The sequence below is a fragment of the Etheostoma spectabile genome, unplaced genomic scaffold, assembly GCF_008692095.1.
Source record: "Etheostoma spectabile isolate EspeVRDwgs_2016 unplaced genomic scaffold, UIUC_Espe_1.0 scaffold00000808, whole genome shotgun sequence".
Lineage (NCBI taxonomy): Eukaryota > Metazoa > Chordata > Actinopteri > Perciformes > Percidae > Etheostoma > Etheostoma spectabile.
This window is the reverse complement of record NW_022602645.1, coordinates 52148-70615: the sequence shown is the minus strand read 5'-3', so window position 1 is coordinate 70615 and position 18468 is coordinate 52148. Positions and strand designations below refer to the sequence as shown.

Here is an 18468-nt window from a genome sequence, read left to right as displayed (position 1 = left end):
ACTACCTTGTACGGATATTACAGACCTCATGTCGTCAGTTCATCGTTGCCCGTTGTTGATGAGGTCATCAGAAGATAACTGGCCTACACACAGGGCAGCTGGCAGACATGGTAACAGGTCCAGGTAGAAGCAGCTTTGTGGTAACGTGTGAACAACAACTGAGATATAGGAACTCAGCAGCATTGAGTTAGTGGTGGATAGATGGTTTGGGATCAAATACCCTGCAACCATCCATACACTGAAAATCATTTCAGTCTGTCTGACATGTTGATGCTTACACAATATGACATGTTAATAAAGCTTACATAATACGTGGAAATAGAAACATTAATACAGTTAGAGTAGACCAAACAACACGGAGTAGAAATATTTTTTTATATTGAAATGTCAGGATTCTGTGCAGATACAAGGGTTGAAGTTTGATGCTACTATGGTGGAAGACACTTAGTGGTTCGTCAACAGCAGTGGTTCTCCTCTTCCCCCCCATCTTGGTTGTGGAAGGACACACTTGCTGGCTTTAAGGCATTTCCCAGCGTGATGCTGGTCTCACGCCAGCGACCATTCTGTGACATTAGATTCCATACTTCTCCTTCAGCTGCTCCACCAGGCTGACGTACTCTGCCATGGCATCCTCTTTGCTCTTGCCTGATAGAGAATTAAAAAAAAAAGTAACATATTCAAGTTCATTAATAGATAATGAATTTTATTTGAAGTTTATGCAGATCATTTCTGTTTATCCCTAAAAATTATTATGAAAGCGCACGCCCACCCGCTCACGCCCACCCACCCACCCCCACCCACACCCCACCCACACCCACACCCACACCCACACACACACACACACACTTCTGCTTACAGGTGAAACTCAAAAAATTAGCATATGGTGCAAAAGTTCACTCATTTCAGTAATTCAACTTAAAAGGTGAAACTAATATATTATATAGACTCATTACATGCAAAGTCAGATATTTCAAGCCTTTATTTGATATAATTTTGATGATTATGGCGTACAGCTTATGAAAACCCCAAATTCAAAATCTCAGAAAATTAGCATATTACATGAAATCAATAAAAAAAGGATTTTAAATACAGAAATGTCAGCCCTCTGACAAGTATAATCATGCAAATGTACTCAGTACTTTGTTTGGGCCCCTTTTGCTTGAATTATTGCCTCAATGCGGCGTGCCATGGATGCTATCAGCCTGTGGCACTGCTGAGGTGTTATGGAAGACCAGGATGCTACAATGGCGGCCTTCAGCTCTTCTGCATTGTTCGGTCTAATTTCCTTCATCTTTCTCTTGGCAATGCCCCATAGATTCTCTATGGGGTTCAGGTCAGGAGAGTTTGCGGGCCAATCAAGCATAGTAATCCCATGGTCATTGTGTTAACATGTTATTTCCCCTCTACACTGTTCACTACGGCAGAAGGTTTTCCTAGTGTGTGCGTGGATTGGTGTAGTTGGTTGTGCGGTTCATGGCGGACACGTGTGTCCAAGCTAGCTGTGCACTGACTAAAAGTTTGAATAAAAACTGAATAAATGTTGAGTTTATTAGCAGTAACATTGGTAGCAGAGGATGGTTATAAGATGGCAGCCTATTCTTATTTTGATGGCATAACGAAAGATAGTTCCGTTTCTATGACGGACTACATAATTAACTTTGAACAGCAATACAACCGGATGAAAAAGTATAATATGGCGCTTCCTGATGCTATACTGGCTTTTAAGCTGTTAGACACGGCCTGTCTCGACGAGAAAAGCAGACAACCAGCACTGACGGCTTGCACGAAGTTGAAGTTCTCCTCCATGAAGTCGGCTCTAAAAAGGATCTTCGGAGGGAAAACGACAGGTTCATTAAACGGAATACAAATGAACCAGGACGTGGCGTTTTTCACAGAACAAAGACCACAAGGAAAAGGATAACGGAACACAACACGGCAAAGTGGACAACTAAGGCAGCCATTACTGGGGACTAATCCACTGGATAAGTTTGGTAAGAGATCCAGATGTGCTATTTGCCAATGCACATTTCATTGGGCTAAAGACTGTCCTCACAAGAAAACTGAACAAGTAAGAATAACTGAAGATGCAAATGTAGAGGAATGTAACATTACATTGTTTACAAAAGGCCTCCATGTCAGATGCTGAGATATTTATGACTGACTCATCGGGATCTGCGATTATTGACACTGCCTGTACCCGTACTGTGTGTGGGGAGAAATGGCTGGAAAGCTATCTTGATGACCTCACCCAAGATCAAGTGAACAGATTGATGCAAACAGAAACTCCCAATTGCAAACCATTTCGGTTCGGAGATGGCAATCTGGTGTATTACACAAGAAAGGTTAAACTACCAGCTAAAATAGGACTAACAACATGCCACATTGAAACTGAAGTTGTCAAGGTTGACATTCCACTTCTGCTAAGTAAAACGTCCCTTAAAAAGGCAGGGACCATTTTGGACAGCAAAACGACAGTGCAGTGATGTTCAAGCAATCCATACCTCTTGAATTCACTAGCTTTGGACATTACTGTGTTGACATCAGAGACAGAGAAACTGGAAAAGGTGCAACTGAAGAAGAAGTCCTAACAGTAACAGAAAATATGTCCCCAGAAGAGAAACACAAAGTCCTTCTGAAGCTCCATAAACAGTTTGGTCATGTGTCTGCAGACAGACTACAGAGGCTCATTTGCAGTTCAGGGAACAAGGACAAAGAATGCTTTACTGTCTTGCAACAAATAGTACATGACTGTGATGTATGCCAGAACTACAAAAATACAAAGCCTGCTATGGGCTTGCCCTTAGCTTCGGAATATAACGAGACAGTGGCCATGGACCTGCATGAGTTGGAACCAGGTTTATGGTATCTTCACATCATCGACCACTTCACACGTTTCAGCGCAGGAAACATTGTGAAAACAAAGAAGTCATCTGAAATTGTCATCTCCTTCATTAACACTTGGATTAGTGTCCATGGCGCCCCCCAGAGGCTGTACAGTGACAATGGTGGAGAGTTCAACAACGAAGAGATCAGAGACATGGCTGAAAACTTTAACATTGAGACAAAAACAACAGCAGGATACAGCCCCTGTAGCAACGGACTGCTCGAGAGACATAACCAAACACTGACTGAGATCATCCAGAAGGTCAAACGAGAGAATGGATGTGACTGGCACACTGCCCTTGACTGGGCCCTCATGGCTAAGAACAGTATGCTGAATGTTCAGGGATACAGTCCATATCAATTAGTGTTTGGACGAAATCCTAACCTTCCATCTGTATTAGTTGATAAACTATCTGCTCTAGAGGGTACCACCATGAGTGCTAGAGTAGGAGAACATATTTTAGCTTTACATGCTTCTAGGAAGGCATTCACAGAAGCAGAGTCTTCTGAGCAGATAAGAAGGGCAATAAAAAAGCAGCTCAGGCCCACAGATGACATGTATGTGACAGGAAACAAGGTATATTACAAAAGAGCAGACTGTCTTGAGTGGAAAAGACCAGGGATAGTTATTGGTCAGGATGGAGCTGTTGTATTTGTAAGACATGGGGGGATTCTAGTTAGGCTGAATCCAAATCCTTCATCTTACCCCTTCCCCTTGGTTTTGCGCGTTCACGCGGGACCTAGTGGTGTCCCAATACCTATTTCGACCGAGGGGTAGGGCTAAGACCGAGGGCTGTATAGCCCTCAAAACCAAGTGACGACGCGAGCTCACTTGTAAACAAGGACTATTGTACAGAAAGCAACGATGGCTGCCACGTTGACCAGAGAGACCCATAAATGTAAGTTTTTTCGGCTTAAATAATTAATTTAAAAGTTACGACAGTCTTGTTTTGTGGTCTACACAGTCCTGTACATATATACTTGCAACCATGTTCCTAACTGAAACTTTTTAAAAATCGCTAGCTTGCAATGCTAACGCTAATCGCTAACGTTAACGTTGATTTGAACAACAGTCCAGCATTTTTCTGCCTTGAATGGAATGTATAAATCGCATAGACTGTATATATTAATCTTAACGGTCTATGATACATTGCTAAGTGCTTTACATATACCGCCCTGTATCACACAAGGGACGCCAGAGGAAACCCAACAGCTGATACATTTCATTTGATGCAGCCAAAGAGGAGGAAATAATGAGTTGATACAAAAACAATGTATTTGAGAAAGTTAATGATGCAGGTCAAAAGTGTGTCTCTACCAGATAGGTCTGTAGTCTCAAGGAAACTCCCAATGATATAGTGCCAAAAGCACGACTCGTAGCCAAGGGTTTTGAAGAGCTGAATATTCACGAGCTGCAGAAAGGTTCCCCAACCTGTGCTTCTGAATCTCTCAGATTATTATTAGCAGTGATATGTCAAAACAAGTGGCAGGTCAATTCCATGGACATCAAGTCTGCTTTCTTACAGGGCATGCAGTTGTCCAGAGAAATCTATGTCCGTCTCCCTCCTGAAGCAGAAAAGGGAAATATTCTATGGAAACTAAACAAATGTGTCTATGGCCTTGCAGATGCATCACTGTATTGGTACAACAAGGTGAAAGAAATAATGCTGAGTACAGGTGGAAAAATGTCTCAGGTAGATCCAGCAGTATTTTATTGGCTGGATGAACAGTTTTAAGTGATTGGAGTACTTGCATGCCATTTTGATGACTTCCTTTGGGCAGGCTCGGAAACTTTCACAACAGAAGTGATCCCTACGCTGAAGTCTGCATTCCATGTTGGGCGTGAGGAACATAAAAAATTCTGCTATGTGGGAATGGACTTTGTTAGTAATAATGGTGTAGTTCATGTACATCAGAATAGTTACATTGAAAACCTACAGCCTATCCAGCTGTAAGCAGCACGTGCTGTACAGAGAGATGCCTCTCTTAATGAAACTGAAAAGGAGCAGCTTAGGTCAAAAATAGGCCAGATACTATGGGTTGCAAAACAAACCCGACCAGACATTATGTTTGATGCAAGCAACTTGTAAGCAACTGTATTTATATAGCGCTTTTCCAGTCTTAACAACTGCTCAAAGCGCTTTTACATCTACAGGAAACATTCACCATTCACACACATTCGTACACTGTGGCCGGGGCTGCCGTACAAGGTGCCAACTGCTCATCAGATAAACATTCATACACATTCACACTCCGATGCGCAGCACCGGGGGCAACTCGGGGTTCAGTGTCTTGCCCAAGGACACTTCGACAATGACTGCAGGGGCGAGGATCGAACCACCAACCTTCCGATTGGCAGGCAACCGCTCTACCACTGAGCCACAGCCGCCCGTCAAATATAAAAGATGCCACAGTCCAGTCTATTCATGAGACAAATAAGGTTCCCAGGAAGCTTAAAACTGAAAAGGTGTCTCTTGGGTTTCAGCATTTGGGAAACAGTGATGCTCTAAACGTTATTGTTTTCAGTGATGCTTCTCTTGGAAATCTCCCTGATGGGGGTACACAGGGGGGTACATTGATTGGTCTAATGGGAGAAGGAGGGAAGTTTTCTCCTCTCTCTTGGCAATCTAAGAGAATCAGACGTGTTGTGAGGAGTACTCTGGCAAGGGAAACTCTGGCCACGTCAGATGGAATAGAGAATGCTATTTTTCTGGCCACCCTCTTTTCTGAGCTTACAAGTGGAAATGCAGAACAAAATGCTCCTCCGTTGATATGTGTGACGGACAATCACTCTCTGTTTGATGCTCTCAAGTCAACAAAACAGGTCACTGAAAAACGACTAAGGCTGGAAATAAACAGCATAAAAGGAGCTTATACAAACTAAGAAAATAAGGAAAGTGCTCTGGTCAGACACAAAAACTCAACTCGCTGACTGTCTTACCAGAAAGGGAGCCTCAGCTCTTGTGTTGTTAAAAGCACTCAGTGAGGGACTGTGGTGATGTTGAAAGCACTCAATGCTAAGAACAAAAGGATACATTTAAAAAGCAATGTACATTTTATTTGCACATAAGTTTTATTTTAAGTTGTAACAACTGTGGCCATTGTGCGTATATGTTTTTTTATTTCTATATATAAAATATTTTTTTGTATTCTCTTAATTGTTTAAAGTATAGGGAGATTGTTAACATGTTATTTCCCCTCTACACTGTTCACTACGGCAGAAGGTTTTCCCAGTGTGTGCAGGTTGGCGCCTGCGTGGATTGGTGTAGTTGGTTGTGCGGTTCATGGCGGACACGTGTGTCCAAGCTAGCTGTGCACTGAATAAAGTTTGAACTGAATAAACGTCGTGTTTATTAGCAGTAACAATTGAACCATGTTTTGGTACTTTTGTCCGTGTGGGCAGGTGCCAAGTCCTGCTGCATCTCCATAAAGCTCGTCTGCTGAACGAAGCATAAAGTACTCCTGAATGTCCTGGTAGACAGCTGCGCTAACGCTGGACTTAATAAAGCACAGTGGACCAACACCAGCAGATGATATGGCTCCCCAAACCAACAGACTGTGGAAACGTCACACTGGACTTCAAGCATCTTGGATTGTGTGCCTCTCCATTCTTCCTCCAGACTCTGGGACCTTGATTTCCAAATGAGATGCAAAATTTGCTCTCATCAGAAAAGAGGACTATGGACCACTGAGAAACAGACCAGTTCTTTTTTCCTTTAGCCCAGGTAAGACGCTTCTGACGTTGTTTGTTGATCAGGAGCCGGTTGACAAGAGGAATACAACATCTGAAGCCTATGTCCAGGACCCGTCTGTGTGTGGTGGCTCTTGATGAAGTAACTCCAGCCTCAGTCCACTCCTTGTGAAGCTCCCCCACACATTTGAATGGCCTTTTCCTGACAATCCTCTCCAGGCTACGGTCATCCCTGCTGCTTGTGCACCTTTTTCTTCCACACTTTTCCCTTCCATTTAACTTTCTATTAATATGCCTTGATACGGCACTTTGAAAACATCATACTTCCTTTGCAATTACCTTTTGAGGCTTTCCCTCCTTGTGGAGGGTGTCAATGATGGTTTTCTGCACAACTGTCAGGTCGGCAGTCTTTCCCATGATTGTAAATTCTACTGAACCAGACAGATCAATTAAAGGCTGGAACCCTTTGCAGGTGTTTTGGATTAAATACCTGATTAGAGTGTGATACTTTGAACTTACAATACTGAACTTTTGCACCATATGCTAATTTTCTGAGATTTTGAATTTGGGGTTTTCATAAGCTGCACGCCATAATCAACATTATATAAAATAAAGGCTTGAAATATCTCACTTTGCATGTAATGAGTCTATATATTAGTTTCACCTTAAGATGAATCACTGAAATTAATGAACTTTTGCACCATATGCTAATTTTTTGAGTTTCACCTGTACATCTGTGAACTTTGAGTCTTAGGCTGAATCCCATTTCTCCATCTTACCCCTACCCCTTGAAACCAAGGGGTAAGGGCTAGGGGTGAAAACATACCCCTATGAATTGGGACACCACCATACAGTATTTATCACAAACTTCCAAGATGCGGTCTATGTCAATTGCGTGGATTTTGACAATAGTGTCATATGCAACTATATACTGTATTTTAAAGTTATTTTATGTTCACTTTGGTGGTGCAGCGGCAGATGGTCTTATCTGGTTAGTACTTAGGTCTGTTTGCAATACATACAGTATGTGTAGACAAACACATGGTGTGTTGTATATCTTTTTTAGTTATCACTGTTTTGAATGTCATTGATGTTCAGAAAAACATTGTTACTAAAAATCTGTCTTTATTGCCCAATAAATTAAACATAACAGGCAAATACATTACATAAAATGTATTATATTACAGAACTATTATCAACTATTAGACCCATAACTTACATGTCACACACATAAAGCAATCAACTGTGTAAAAAAAAAGAAAAGAAAAGACAACAAACAAATTACCTGCAGCTATTCTGATGTTCCACAGATAGAGATAGGGAGCTAGTGCACCACCACAGTAGGTGCCAGGTGAGGGGTTTGGGGGTATTAATCACCTCCTTGTGCTCCATTTTAGTTGGTTTAACAACATCATGGAGTGAAGGATAAATGAGTGCTTGTATTGGTTTTTCGTGCAACTTGGCACCCTAACTCCTAATTTCCACTGGACGTGTGGAAGTCACGGCAGCGGAGTCAATAGGTTTCCATTAAAGTCAATGTGTGTATTTCCACTGACTGCGGAAGAGCTGTGTTCCAACTTCGACCCAGCCGCTCCGGAGAAGATACGCAGAGTTTCTATTTTTGCCGGATGGCGGAGAGCTCCGAGGCAATTCAGCACACAGCCGATAGTTCCTCTATTCCTCTAGATGGAAACAAACTGTTGATGGTTTTGTGGTTCCATTCTACATGAATTTGCAAAATCTTCTGGGCCCTCCTGACTTCAGCTGTCAGTCATGGCTGCAGCCGTTCGAACAAATCCGGACCTAGGGATATGGACGGACTGCGGAGCACGGAGCCGACACGCAGTGGAGCAGATCCGCCATCGTTTTGCAACTAGTGGAAATTAGGAGTAAAGCGTCTCACAGAGGGCATAAGTTGATCCTCCTCATGTAAAATATGAGTAGGGTCCATGGGGATTTTCTTCACAAGTCCGAGGGTTTGTTTGGTGCAGCGGTTAAGGAAGGCATTTTCCAGAGATATGACCCACCAACTTGGAGCACATCCTCGGAAACCGTAGAAACCTGGTTTTCAGTTTGACTGAGACGCCACTGAACCAAACTGGACCTCCGTACAGCAGGACACTTTGAATGGTGGAGCAGAAGAATAGGTTGAGGATTTCCTCCAAATGACCGAAGTCTCCTTAAAAAGTAGATCCTCTGTTGAACTTTATTGTAGATAAACTCCACATGATGGGTCCAGGACAATGCACTGTCTAAGCTTACCCCCAGGTAATTGAATGATGTTTGCTTTAAGGGTTGATTGTAGGGCTGTTGGAACAAGTTCCAAAAGTAAAATATAATTTGAATAATGAAAAAAAATTAAAACGCTGAAATTACTATTCAAATGTGATTTGTTTTGGTAGGTAGGTTGGCTAACGTTAGCTAATCTCCCTTTTTTCATGTCACGTCTGATGAACAATAAGTTACGTGAGTGAGAAAGGCAAGGTATTGTAAGCCAACGTTATGTACTGAGTAACGTTAGTACTGGGAGGAGTGACAGGCTGTGGCTGGAAATTGGAAGAAGGATGAGAAATAGTTTTAACATGACTTTAGATTTATTAAGAATTTCTTTTATGTTTAACATAAGTTAATTTGACGTGTTTTGAAACACGTCAAATTGAAATTTTGTAAAATATATGCAGAAATAATTTGCAGGGAACCTTTTTTATCAAATACATGGCACGCTACGCATTTACATTTCCGTAACTAGTAATAGTAGTAGAAGAAGAAGAAGTACGCTAAAGGTAGGGTGACCAGACAGTCCTCGGTTTTAGTGACCTGTCCCCGGCTGGATCGGTCCCCGGAAATGTCCCCGGTTTTCAATGTGACTGACAGACCAAAAATTGGAATTAAAGAAAGAAAACACTGACCAAACGTAGCCGATAGTCACTCAAGACCGAGGCCGGAGCCAGCGCTGCTCAGAGCTCAGATGTTTTAGAATGCCGTATTTTACAATGCTAAAATTACTTATTTACATGGAGTCTGGTGAGTTTAGCGAATGCAATTTTGCGGATTTAATGTTTTAAAAAAAGTATCTTAACCTTTAACAGAAAGGTCAACCTCCTTAGAAATCCTTTCCATAATGTTGAGTCTGTCAGTAGCAAAATGAGCACTTTTAAGAACGTAAAAACAGGCTGGACAATTGTCCTATTAACTTACACTGTAGCTTGTTTCTTTTCTGCCGACTGCAGCGATCTTGTTTAATACTGCATCAATGTCAAAGAAATTTTTTTCCTCAATAGCTTTTATTGTATCCGATGCTCAGCTGTTAGATAAATGTAGTTCAGTAAACATTACAACATTCCCCCACTGAGATGAAATCTGGTCACCTTAGCTGAAGGAAACATGGTGAATCTCTTAGTTATAGCTTATAGCCTATAGCTTAGGCTATAGATTTTTCCCACAAGAACATTGGTTGTAGGTTTAGTACTTCTGTCATTACTTAACCTGCATTCTTCATGTAGCTGTGGAGTCAGTGAACCTTGTTGATTCGTCATTGAATTCATGTTGTGTCGCGTTTGTATATTTTGTATGTGCAAGAAACAGGTTGCTTATAAATCACTAAAATAGAAGTGACAGCACCGTTTAACTTAGCTAGTTATCAATGCTGTTAGCATTGTGGCTAAAACTTTTGTTTTGTTTGTCTGTGTGATTGCGGTGGAAAATAATGTAGAGTGAGAGTGGCTTGCCAGAAATGCAAGACGCCATGATGTAGGTCCACTTCAAGACCAGCTGATATTGGAAGTCCCTCTAGTGGACAGAATGTGTAACAAATACTTGCTTGTAGTTGCATTGACAATGCATACGCCTGAGTAGTGTAGTACATATTGATAACAGGCTGCATTTGAGCATTATAAATATTAATCAAAAATATATATAAAAAACGAAATTGGACTGACATCTGTGGTTGATTGTGAGCTGTGACTGGAACAATATGGGTGTCTTGTTTGGCTCCAAAGATAAACACTCTCAAAACAGTAGATCATTACGGTCATATGACTGAACCATTTTGTTCACACTGTCCAGATAAATCGTATCATCGAATAATAGGCACACTTGTAACAGTCATTTGTGTAAAGGGTAAATGACATTAGGGAGCTGACACAGCCGTGTGGAGCACCGCAGCTTGTCAGATTTGGGTTTATCTCCATCTAATGCATTTTAGAGGGAAATGTGTCTGTACGGCTGTATTGTGTTGAATGCAGAGGAGAAGTCAATGAAAAGCACACTGGCATATGGTTTCATTTTCTCTGCATTCAGGGGCCCGTTTCAGGAAGGAGGTTTAACGAACTCAGTCTAACCCTGAACTCTGAGACACCACAAAATACACTTTCACTGACTGCTATGCTGACAACTCCCTTCTCATCAGTACAGGTAAAAGCCAGTTAATTAGAATATTTTGAAAAACTTGATTTATTTCAGTAATTGCATTCAAAAGGTGTAACTTGTACATTATATTTATTCATTGCACACAGACTGATACATTCAAATGTTTATTTCATTTAATTTTGATGATTTGAAGTAGCAACAAATGAAAATCCAAAATTCTGTGTGTCACAAAATTAGAACATTACTTAAGGCTAATACAAAAAAGGGAGTTTTTAGAAATGTTGGCCAACTGAAAAGTATGAAAATGAAAAATATGAGCATGTACATTACTCAATACTTGGTTGGAGCTCCTTTTGCCTCAATTACTGCATTAATGCGGCGTGGCATGGAGTCGATGAGTTTCTGGCACTGCTCAGGTGTTATGAGAGCCCAGGTTGCTCTGATAGTGGCCTTCAACTCTTCTGCGTTTTTGGGTCTGGCATTCTGCATCTTCCTTTTCACAATACCCCACAGATTTTCTATGGGGCTAAGGTCAGGGGAGTTGGCTGGCCAATTTAGAACAGAAATACCATGGTCCGTAAACCAGGCACGGGTAGATTTTGCGCTGTGTCCAGGCGCCAAGTCCTGTTGGAACCTGAAATCTCCATCTCCATAGAGCAGGTCAGCAGCAGGAAGCATGAAGTGCTCTAAAACTTGCTGGTAGACTGCTGCGTTGACCCTGGATCTCAGGAAACAGAGTGGACCGACACCAGCAGATGACATGGCACCCCAAACCATCACTGATGGTGGAAACTTTACACTAGACTTCAGGCAACGTGGATCCTGTGCCTCTCCTGTCTTCCTCCAGACTCTGGGACCTCGATTTCCAAAGGAAATGCAAAATTTGCTTTCGTCAGAAAACATGACTTTGGACCACTCAGCAGCAGTCCAGCTCTTTTTTTCCTTAGCCCAGGTGAGACGCTTTTCGCGCTGTTTCTTGGTCAACAGTGGCTTGACACGAGGTATGCGGCAGTTGAAACCCATGTCTTTCAAGCGTCTCTTGGTGGTGGATCTTGAAGCACTGACTCCAGCTGATTAGTTTGTGGCACCAGGTGTCTTCAAAATTTAACCCTTACACAATATTCTAATTTTGTGACACACGGAATTTTGGATTTTCATTTGTTGCCACTTCAAATCATCAAAATTAAATGAAATAAACATTTGAATGCATCAGTCTGTGTGCAATGAATAAATATAATGTACAAGTTACACCTTTTGAATGCAATTACTGAAATAAATCAAGTTTTTCAAAATATTCTAATTTACTGGCTTTTACCTGTATCTCTTCTAAGCTTACAAAACAGACTCCAACTCATTCAGAGCTCTGCTACTAGAATCCTCATTGGTACCAGATCATCGGAACACATCACACATATCCTTACCAATCTACACTGGCTCCCTGTGCACTACCGTATTGAATTCAAGACCCTCCTCATAACCTACAAAGCGCTCCATAATCTCGCACTCAGCAACATTTCTGACCTCCTACCAGGCTATGTCCCTTCTCGCTCACTCTGCTTTTCCACTACTAGCCTCCTTCGCACCCCCACATTCCACCACTCCACCATGGAGGCCAGGGACTACAGGTATTCTGCACTAAAACTCTGGAATGCCTTTCCCTCCCACATTCGACAAAAAAAAAAAAAAAAAAAAAAAAGTTAAAGAACTCTGCTGCTAGAATCCTCACTGACAGACAACGACATCTTACATTTGTAAAAGTGCTAAGGTAGGTACCTTTTTAAGACAGCTTTTAAATCTTTAAGTCTTCGCAGTACTGCATTGCCACAGGAACCCTCCCAACACTATTTTACTGCTTTTCTGACGTTTCATAGCACATTTTTGTGATGTCTAGTTTTTTTAAATGTACTTCTATGAAGCTAAATGTATTCTATTGCATTCTCTTCTGTTATGCCCTCTTGCACATGTAAGATGTCCTTGCGTATCTAGAAAAGGGTTTGCCAAATGACATGTCTCTGGTATAGTATGGTGACTACACTCAGAGTGTAGCAGCAGACACAGCTAGCAACACCAGAGGGACAAGTGGAGACAGGTTTAGACACACTAGGTGTCAAACACTGCAGTGGATGCATGTTTCCTCAACACCACAAGCAACATGATGGCTGTGGCTGCTACAAGTCAGTCACTGTCCACCGACGATGTTCGAGGCTCCAGTACGGTCAACTGGGACTCCGTTGCCTGCTGTTCAGTTAAGGGTGGGTGATCTGTTAGCAAGTATCAACTATTGATCAGAAGACAACTTTAAGTTAGCGTCCCTAGTACATCGCTAACATTGTGAAAATCACGTTATTACAGAAAAGATAGTTTTCTGTCAAAAAGTAACAGATGATGAGCCTTCCAATGTGATGTCACAGAAGTTGCTTGTTATGCTGATTAACCTTTAGCCAGATCCAAGTGTGGGAGTGGGCCATGAGACAGCCACCCCCACACCCACTTCGTAGAGCGCCACCACCTACAGGACTCAACATGTACCTTTCTGCTTCTCCCAGGCATCCCATTTGGCTTTACCGGTGAAATCGAACATCCCAGGACGACCTGCACAGACAAGACACAGACAAGACACACACAGACACATGGGAGAGAAGGAAACCACATGTTAGCAAAGGGCTTAGGTACAGGAAGTCAAAAAGCCTCCGTAGGAACTGGCTTTCTACTCTACTCAGGGACTTCTATCAACCGTTTTACATCCATTCATTAACCATTATTTTTCAGATTAATCTATTAATTATTTTCTCACAAGTGGATAATCCTTTGGTTTACTTAATAAATAAACAGAACGTTTTCCATTAACCTTTAATTCAAGTAATACAATTTTGTTGTATATAATAATACACAGAATGATCTCATGAAATGGCGTATGTATGACACGCCATTTCATGAGCTCATTCTGAAAAAAGTAATACAAATAACTAAATTCAATCTAGCAAATTTTAGGCATATAAGAAGCTGCCTAACAAGTGTAGCAGCAAAATTGTATCTAAATTCAATGATCATCCCCCATCTACCATCCTGCATGACAAGCTGGATGCAAGCAAATTATACAACTCTTAAGCCTGTTCTCTCTGTACAGTCCCTGACAAAAGTCTTGTTGCTTATTTATTTTGTAGAAACACCTGCTATTAACCTGACTTTAATTAATCAATTGGTGTAAGAAATAGCTCATATGAAAAGCTAAAACCCTCTCAAATGATGTTCAATGCATTGAAATAAATTAGTTTCACTAAATAAAGATTTATTATTTAAACAAGACAGAAAGGTCAAATTTTGGCAAGACAAAAGTTTTGTCGCCTATACAGAAATTGAACAAATTTACTGCAAATACTAAAATATGTCAGCAAATTAAATAGTGGTGCTGTGAGATCCAAATTTAATATCTTGTATGACTTCCATGAGCTTGAAGGACTGCATCCATGCGGTTTGGCAAGGATTCATACAATGTATTGATGAAGTCATCAGGAATAGCTAGGAAGGCAGTCTTGCATGCCTCTCAGAGTTCATCAATATTCTTTGGTTTGGTCCTCCATGCTTCCTCTTTCATCCTACCCCACATATGCTCAATGATGTTCATGTCTGGTGACTGGGCCGGTCAATCCTGGAGCATCTTGATCTTCTTCGCCTTGAGGAACTTTGAAGTGGAGATGGAAGTATGCGATGGAGCACCATCCTGCTGCAGAATTTGGCCTCTTTTATGGTTGGGAATATAAGAGGTAGCTAAGATTTCTTGGTATTTGAGACTATTGATGTTGCCTTCCACCCTGCAGATCTCTCGCACACCCCCATACTGGATGTTACCCCAGACCATGATTTTTCCGCCACTAAACTTCACGGTTTTCTGGGTGAATCTTGGATCCATGCGGGCTCCAGTAGGTCTCCTGCAATATTTGCAGCAACTGTGGTGTAATTCAACAGAAGATTCATCTGAAAAATCCACTTTCTTCCACTTCTCCAGCGTCCATCCTTTTAGCAGGCTGTGGGCCTTGGCAAATGCCACACGGTTTTTCAATTGTCTTTTGTTTAGTGCTGGCTTCTGGGCACTGATTCAACCATGGAGGCCATTTCAAGACAGAATCCGACAAACTGTTCAGGTTGACACAGGGACTTCAGGGACCAGGTCTGGTGGAGCTCTGCTGCAGTGGAAAACGGGCTGGCCTTGGATTTTCGAGCCAATGAACGGTCCTCTCGAGCAGTTGTCTTGCAGGGTCTGCCTGACCTGGGCTTGTCAAAAACGTTTCCAGTGTCTTCAAATGTTGTTTTAATCCTCTGTACTTGACGCTGAGACACATTGAAGGTGTCTGCCACATCAGCAGTGGATCTGAGGTCTAGTTGCAGTTGATGTGAAGGTCTAGTGTACTGGGGTTTATACACACCTGAGACCTAATTGATCCATTATTAGTCACAGGTGAAGCTTATATGACAAGGCGACAAGACTTATGTCTTTGCAAAAATTGACTCAATGGGCTTTACCAAGCTGTGAATATTAGAATACTTTGACAGTTTCATTTTGCACTGAAACATTATTACAAAAGCTGTTGGGATTAAAATGAGCCATTTCTTGTAAATAAATCTTGATTAGAAATATATTTCAGCAGCACTTCAGGTCAATTTGTACACAAGCGACAAGACTTTTGTCAGGGACTGTGTATAAACAACCTCTTTAATTGTTAGACAGAAAACTAAATACTTATACACTATAAAATCCTTCACAAATATGCCATCCTTAGGAAAATCTAATCAAATACAATAACATGTGCCTAATGTTCAAGATCTTGAATGGCAAAGCTTCACCACCACTCAGTATTTTTATTAAACAAAAAAATTGCCAGTATAGAACCACTAGGTCAGCTCTGAGAGGAGATGTGAAAGTCCTTACAGGTCCAGCTCTTTTAGTCAATCATTCTCCTCAGTTAGAGCTTTCAATGTGTGGTACACACTACCAAATGAAATAAACTGCACCTCCTACCAAAATTTCACACACAGTCAAGGCCTGGCTCTTCAGAAATCAGATTTGTGATCATTTTTAATCCCCAGATAATTCTATATCGTTGTTATCACTCTTGAGCTGTTGCTAACATACAGGCTACACCTAATTCCCCACACCTTGTTTGATGTCTTGCCCGGTGTCAAATATAGCCTGCTCAGTACTCCCTGGGTATGTATTAAAAAAAATGAACCTGTATTTTTACTATTATACTATCTTATTAGTCTGTGCTGTATTAACACCTTCCTCATGAGAGAGTGATGTAGTCTACTTAATATTTTATTACTGCTTGTTATGGCATACAAAAAGAAAAAAAGCTTATATTTCTGCACTAGCTGTATGTATTGTGTCTTTTTAATTACTGTGTGCATATTTTAACCTGTATTAATGTTTTGTTTGTTGCTTCTTGCTGCCATGGTCTAAAATCATCTGGCCAAAGAACTACAGTTGAAAATTAGTTGATTGTGTGTTGACCTTTATAAATAAATAAAAATATATTATTATGTCATTATTGGCGTGTTATCAAGACGCATACTCACTTTTTAGCGTGTTAACAGCGTTTGGCCTCCATTGACTTACATTACATTGCAATAGCATGTGCATTTCACTGGACTCCGTCGGAAAATAATGGCATCACATTGTCCATTTCTTATACTATCTATGGTTCAGAGCCCCGTGTGAGAGTGAGACGGTGTGTTCAGAGCCCCGTGTGAGAGTGAGACGGTGTGTTCAGAGTCCCGTGTGAGAGTGAGACGGTGTGTTCAGAGTCCCGTGTGAGAGTGAGACGGTGTGTTCAGAGTCCCGTGTGAGAGTGAGACGGTGTGTTCAGAGCCCCGTGTGAGAGTGAGACGGTGTGTTAAGAGTCCCGTGTGAGAGTGAGACGGTGTGTTCAGAGCCCCGTGTGAGAGTGAGACGGTGTGTTCAGAGGGCTTCCTCACCTGTGTTGACATCCCCGACAGTGGCCTGCTTGAACAGCGAGTAGACCTGCAGCATCTCTTCATCGGCTGGCTTGGCCTTCAGCTGCTTCACCTCAGCTGCTGCAGCATCAAACTTAGCCTGACGGCCAGAGCCAGACACGGGTCAAAGGTCAGAATTGCCAACATGTGAACTGTGATACCTGTAGCCTACAGACACTTGATGATAATGTGAAGAGTTTGTGTGGACGGTTGCTGGTTCTGCCTTTACAGCACAGTTAATAACCACCACTAACTCACCGCAACACACCATGACACAACCAAGTGTTACTCAAAATATTAGGAACACTCATTTTTAATTAAATTTATTATTTAAAAGATATAAAAACTATTTCAGCTTCAAAAAAATAGGGCACATATGCTTTTTAGCACAGTTCATACAAAAAAATCATTCATTCATTCTGTTCATGAGCAAATTGTATCAGGAACTTAAAATTGTTAAATCGTATCATTACATCCCTAAAAGTTTATCAGCGCCAGCAAAAGGTTAAAAAAAAAAGTGCAAAACACACACAAGTTTCCATTTATACTTTTTAAAAAAAATACTTATTGCATTGCTCATTAAGAGAAGCACTACAGATAATGACATGAATAAAGATAGGACAAGATACTTCATTAGATAACTTGTCACCTTTTACTGAGATGTAACCAAACCAAAGAGTAGTGCTGTCTGAACAAAAACATTAAATGTACAGGATGTAGGACAAAGGGCAGGGCTGGCCTGCACGTGTCAGACTCTGGACTGTCAGCTGACCCATAGGACTGCAACCCTCCAACATGTCAACACCGTTAAACTCATGGCACTAACAATATCTTCCCAACCACAGTCAAACTGTCCTATTAGCGATAACGTTTATGCACAGATGCCTCGCGGAGAGAAGGATAGAGGTGCACTGCAAGTCCTATCACACTATCAAAAACTAGCATGTCTGATTCACCAAACTGGCTATCTAACTCTAGCTAACGGCCAAAGAACATCCAGTCGCCAGCAGCTGCTCCGAGCTGAGGTTAGGCAACCAGAACTCGCCTCTGATCATGGAGCCGGACCAGGGAACGCGGCCCTGGGCTCGGTTAACGGTAGCTAAAGCTCTAGCATCAGCTAACGTTAGCGGCTTCCTTTGGGCCCTAGGGTAAGAAGAGACCTGTGTCGGGTTAATAAGGGAGTGTTAACTAACAGTAACTGTTTCCCTAACTCAAGCCTTACCTGGAGATCCGCCATGGTTAGAGAGGGACCTGACTGACTAGACGGACTGGGGTGATGGGGAATAAAGTCCACTGAACTTCCCGGCATGCAACTGCTGCCAAACCCGGAGCAACCCCACGTCAAATCTCTGGCCTATGGCCGAGCCCGCTTCGACTCGCACCCGCCTTTCCCTTCATGCTATTGGCTGACTCCAGCACTGACTGAGATGGGGTGAACATTGTAGCCAATCACGCCTAAGGTGCGTAATCCTAAAGGATCCATTGTAAAATATTATGCAATTTATTTTATAAAGCGGATTTAAATTCATAAATTG

General features: G+C 41.7%; 1 protein-coding gene across 1 annotated transcript; it reads right to left on the bottom strand.

Moving 5' to 3' along the window:
• Positions 1–357: 357 nt before the first annotated feature.
• On the bottom strand, positions 358–18291 carry dbi (diazepam binding inhibitor (GABA receptor modulator, acyl-CoA binding protein)). The gene is made up of 4 exons (XM_032506982.1): positions 18156–18291; positions 16916–17033; positions 13472–13534; positions 358–645 (listed from the first exon to the last, which is right to left on the bottom strand). The coding sequence occupies exons 1-4, from the start codon at positions 18240–18242 to the stop codon at positions 572–574; spliced, it is 342 nt and encodes a 113-aa protein (XP_032362873.1). The 5' UTR covers positions 18243–18291; the 3' UTR covers positions 358–571.
• Between the last annotated feature and the right edge of the window lie 177 nt (positions 18292–18468).

Coding starts and splice junctions, on each gene's coding strand:
- dbi (XM_032506982.1), bottom strand. CDS start 18,242: ATGCCGGGAAGTTCAGTGGACTTTATTCCCCATCACCCCAGTCCGTCT. Junction 17,034..18,155: donor TAACCATGGCGGATCTCCAG/GTAAGGCTTGAG, acceptor TCTGGCCGTCAG/GCTAAGTTTGATGCTGCAGC. Junction 13,535..16,915: donor TGTCGGGGATGTCAACACAG/GTGAGGAAGCCC, acceptor TTGTCTGTGCAG/GTCGTCCTGGGATGTTCGAT.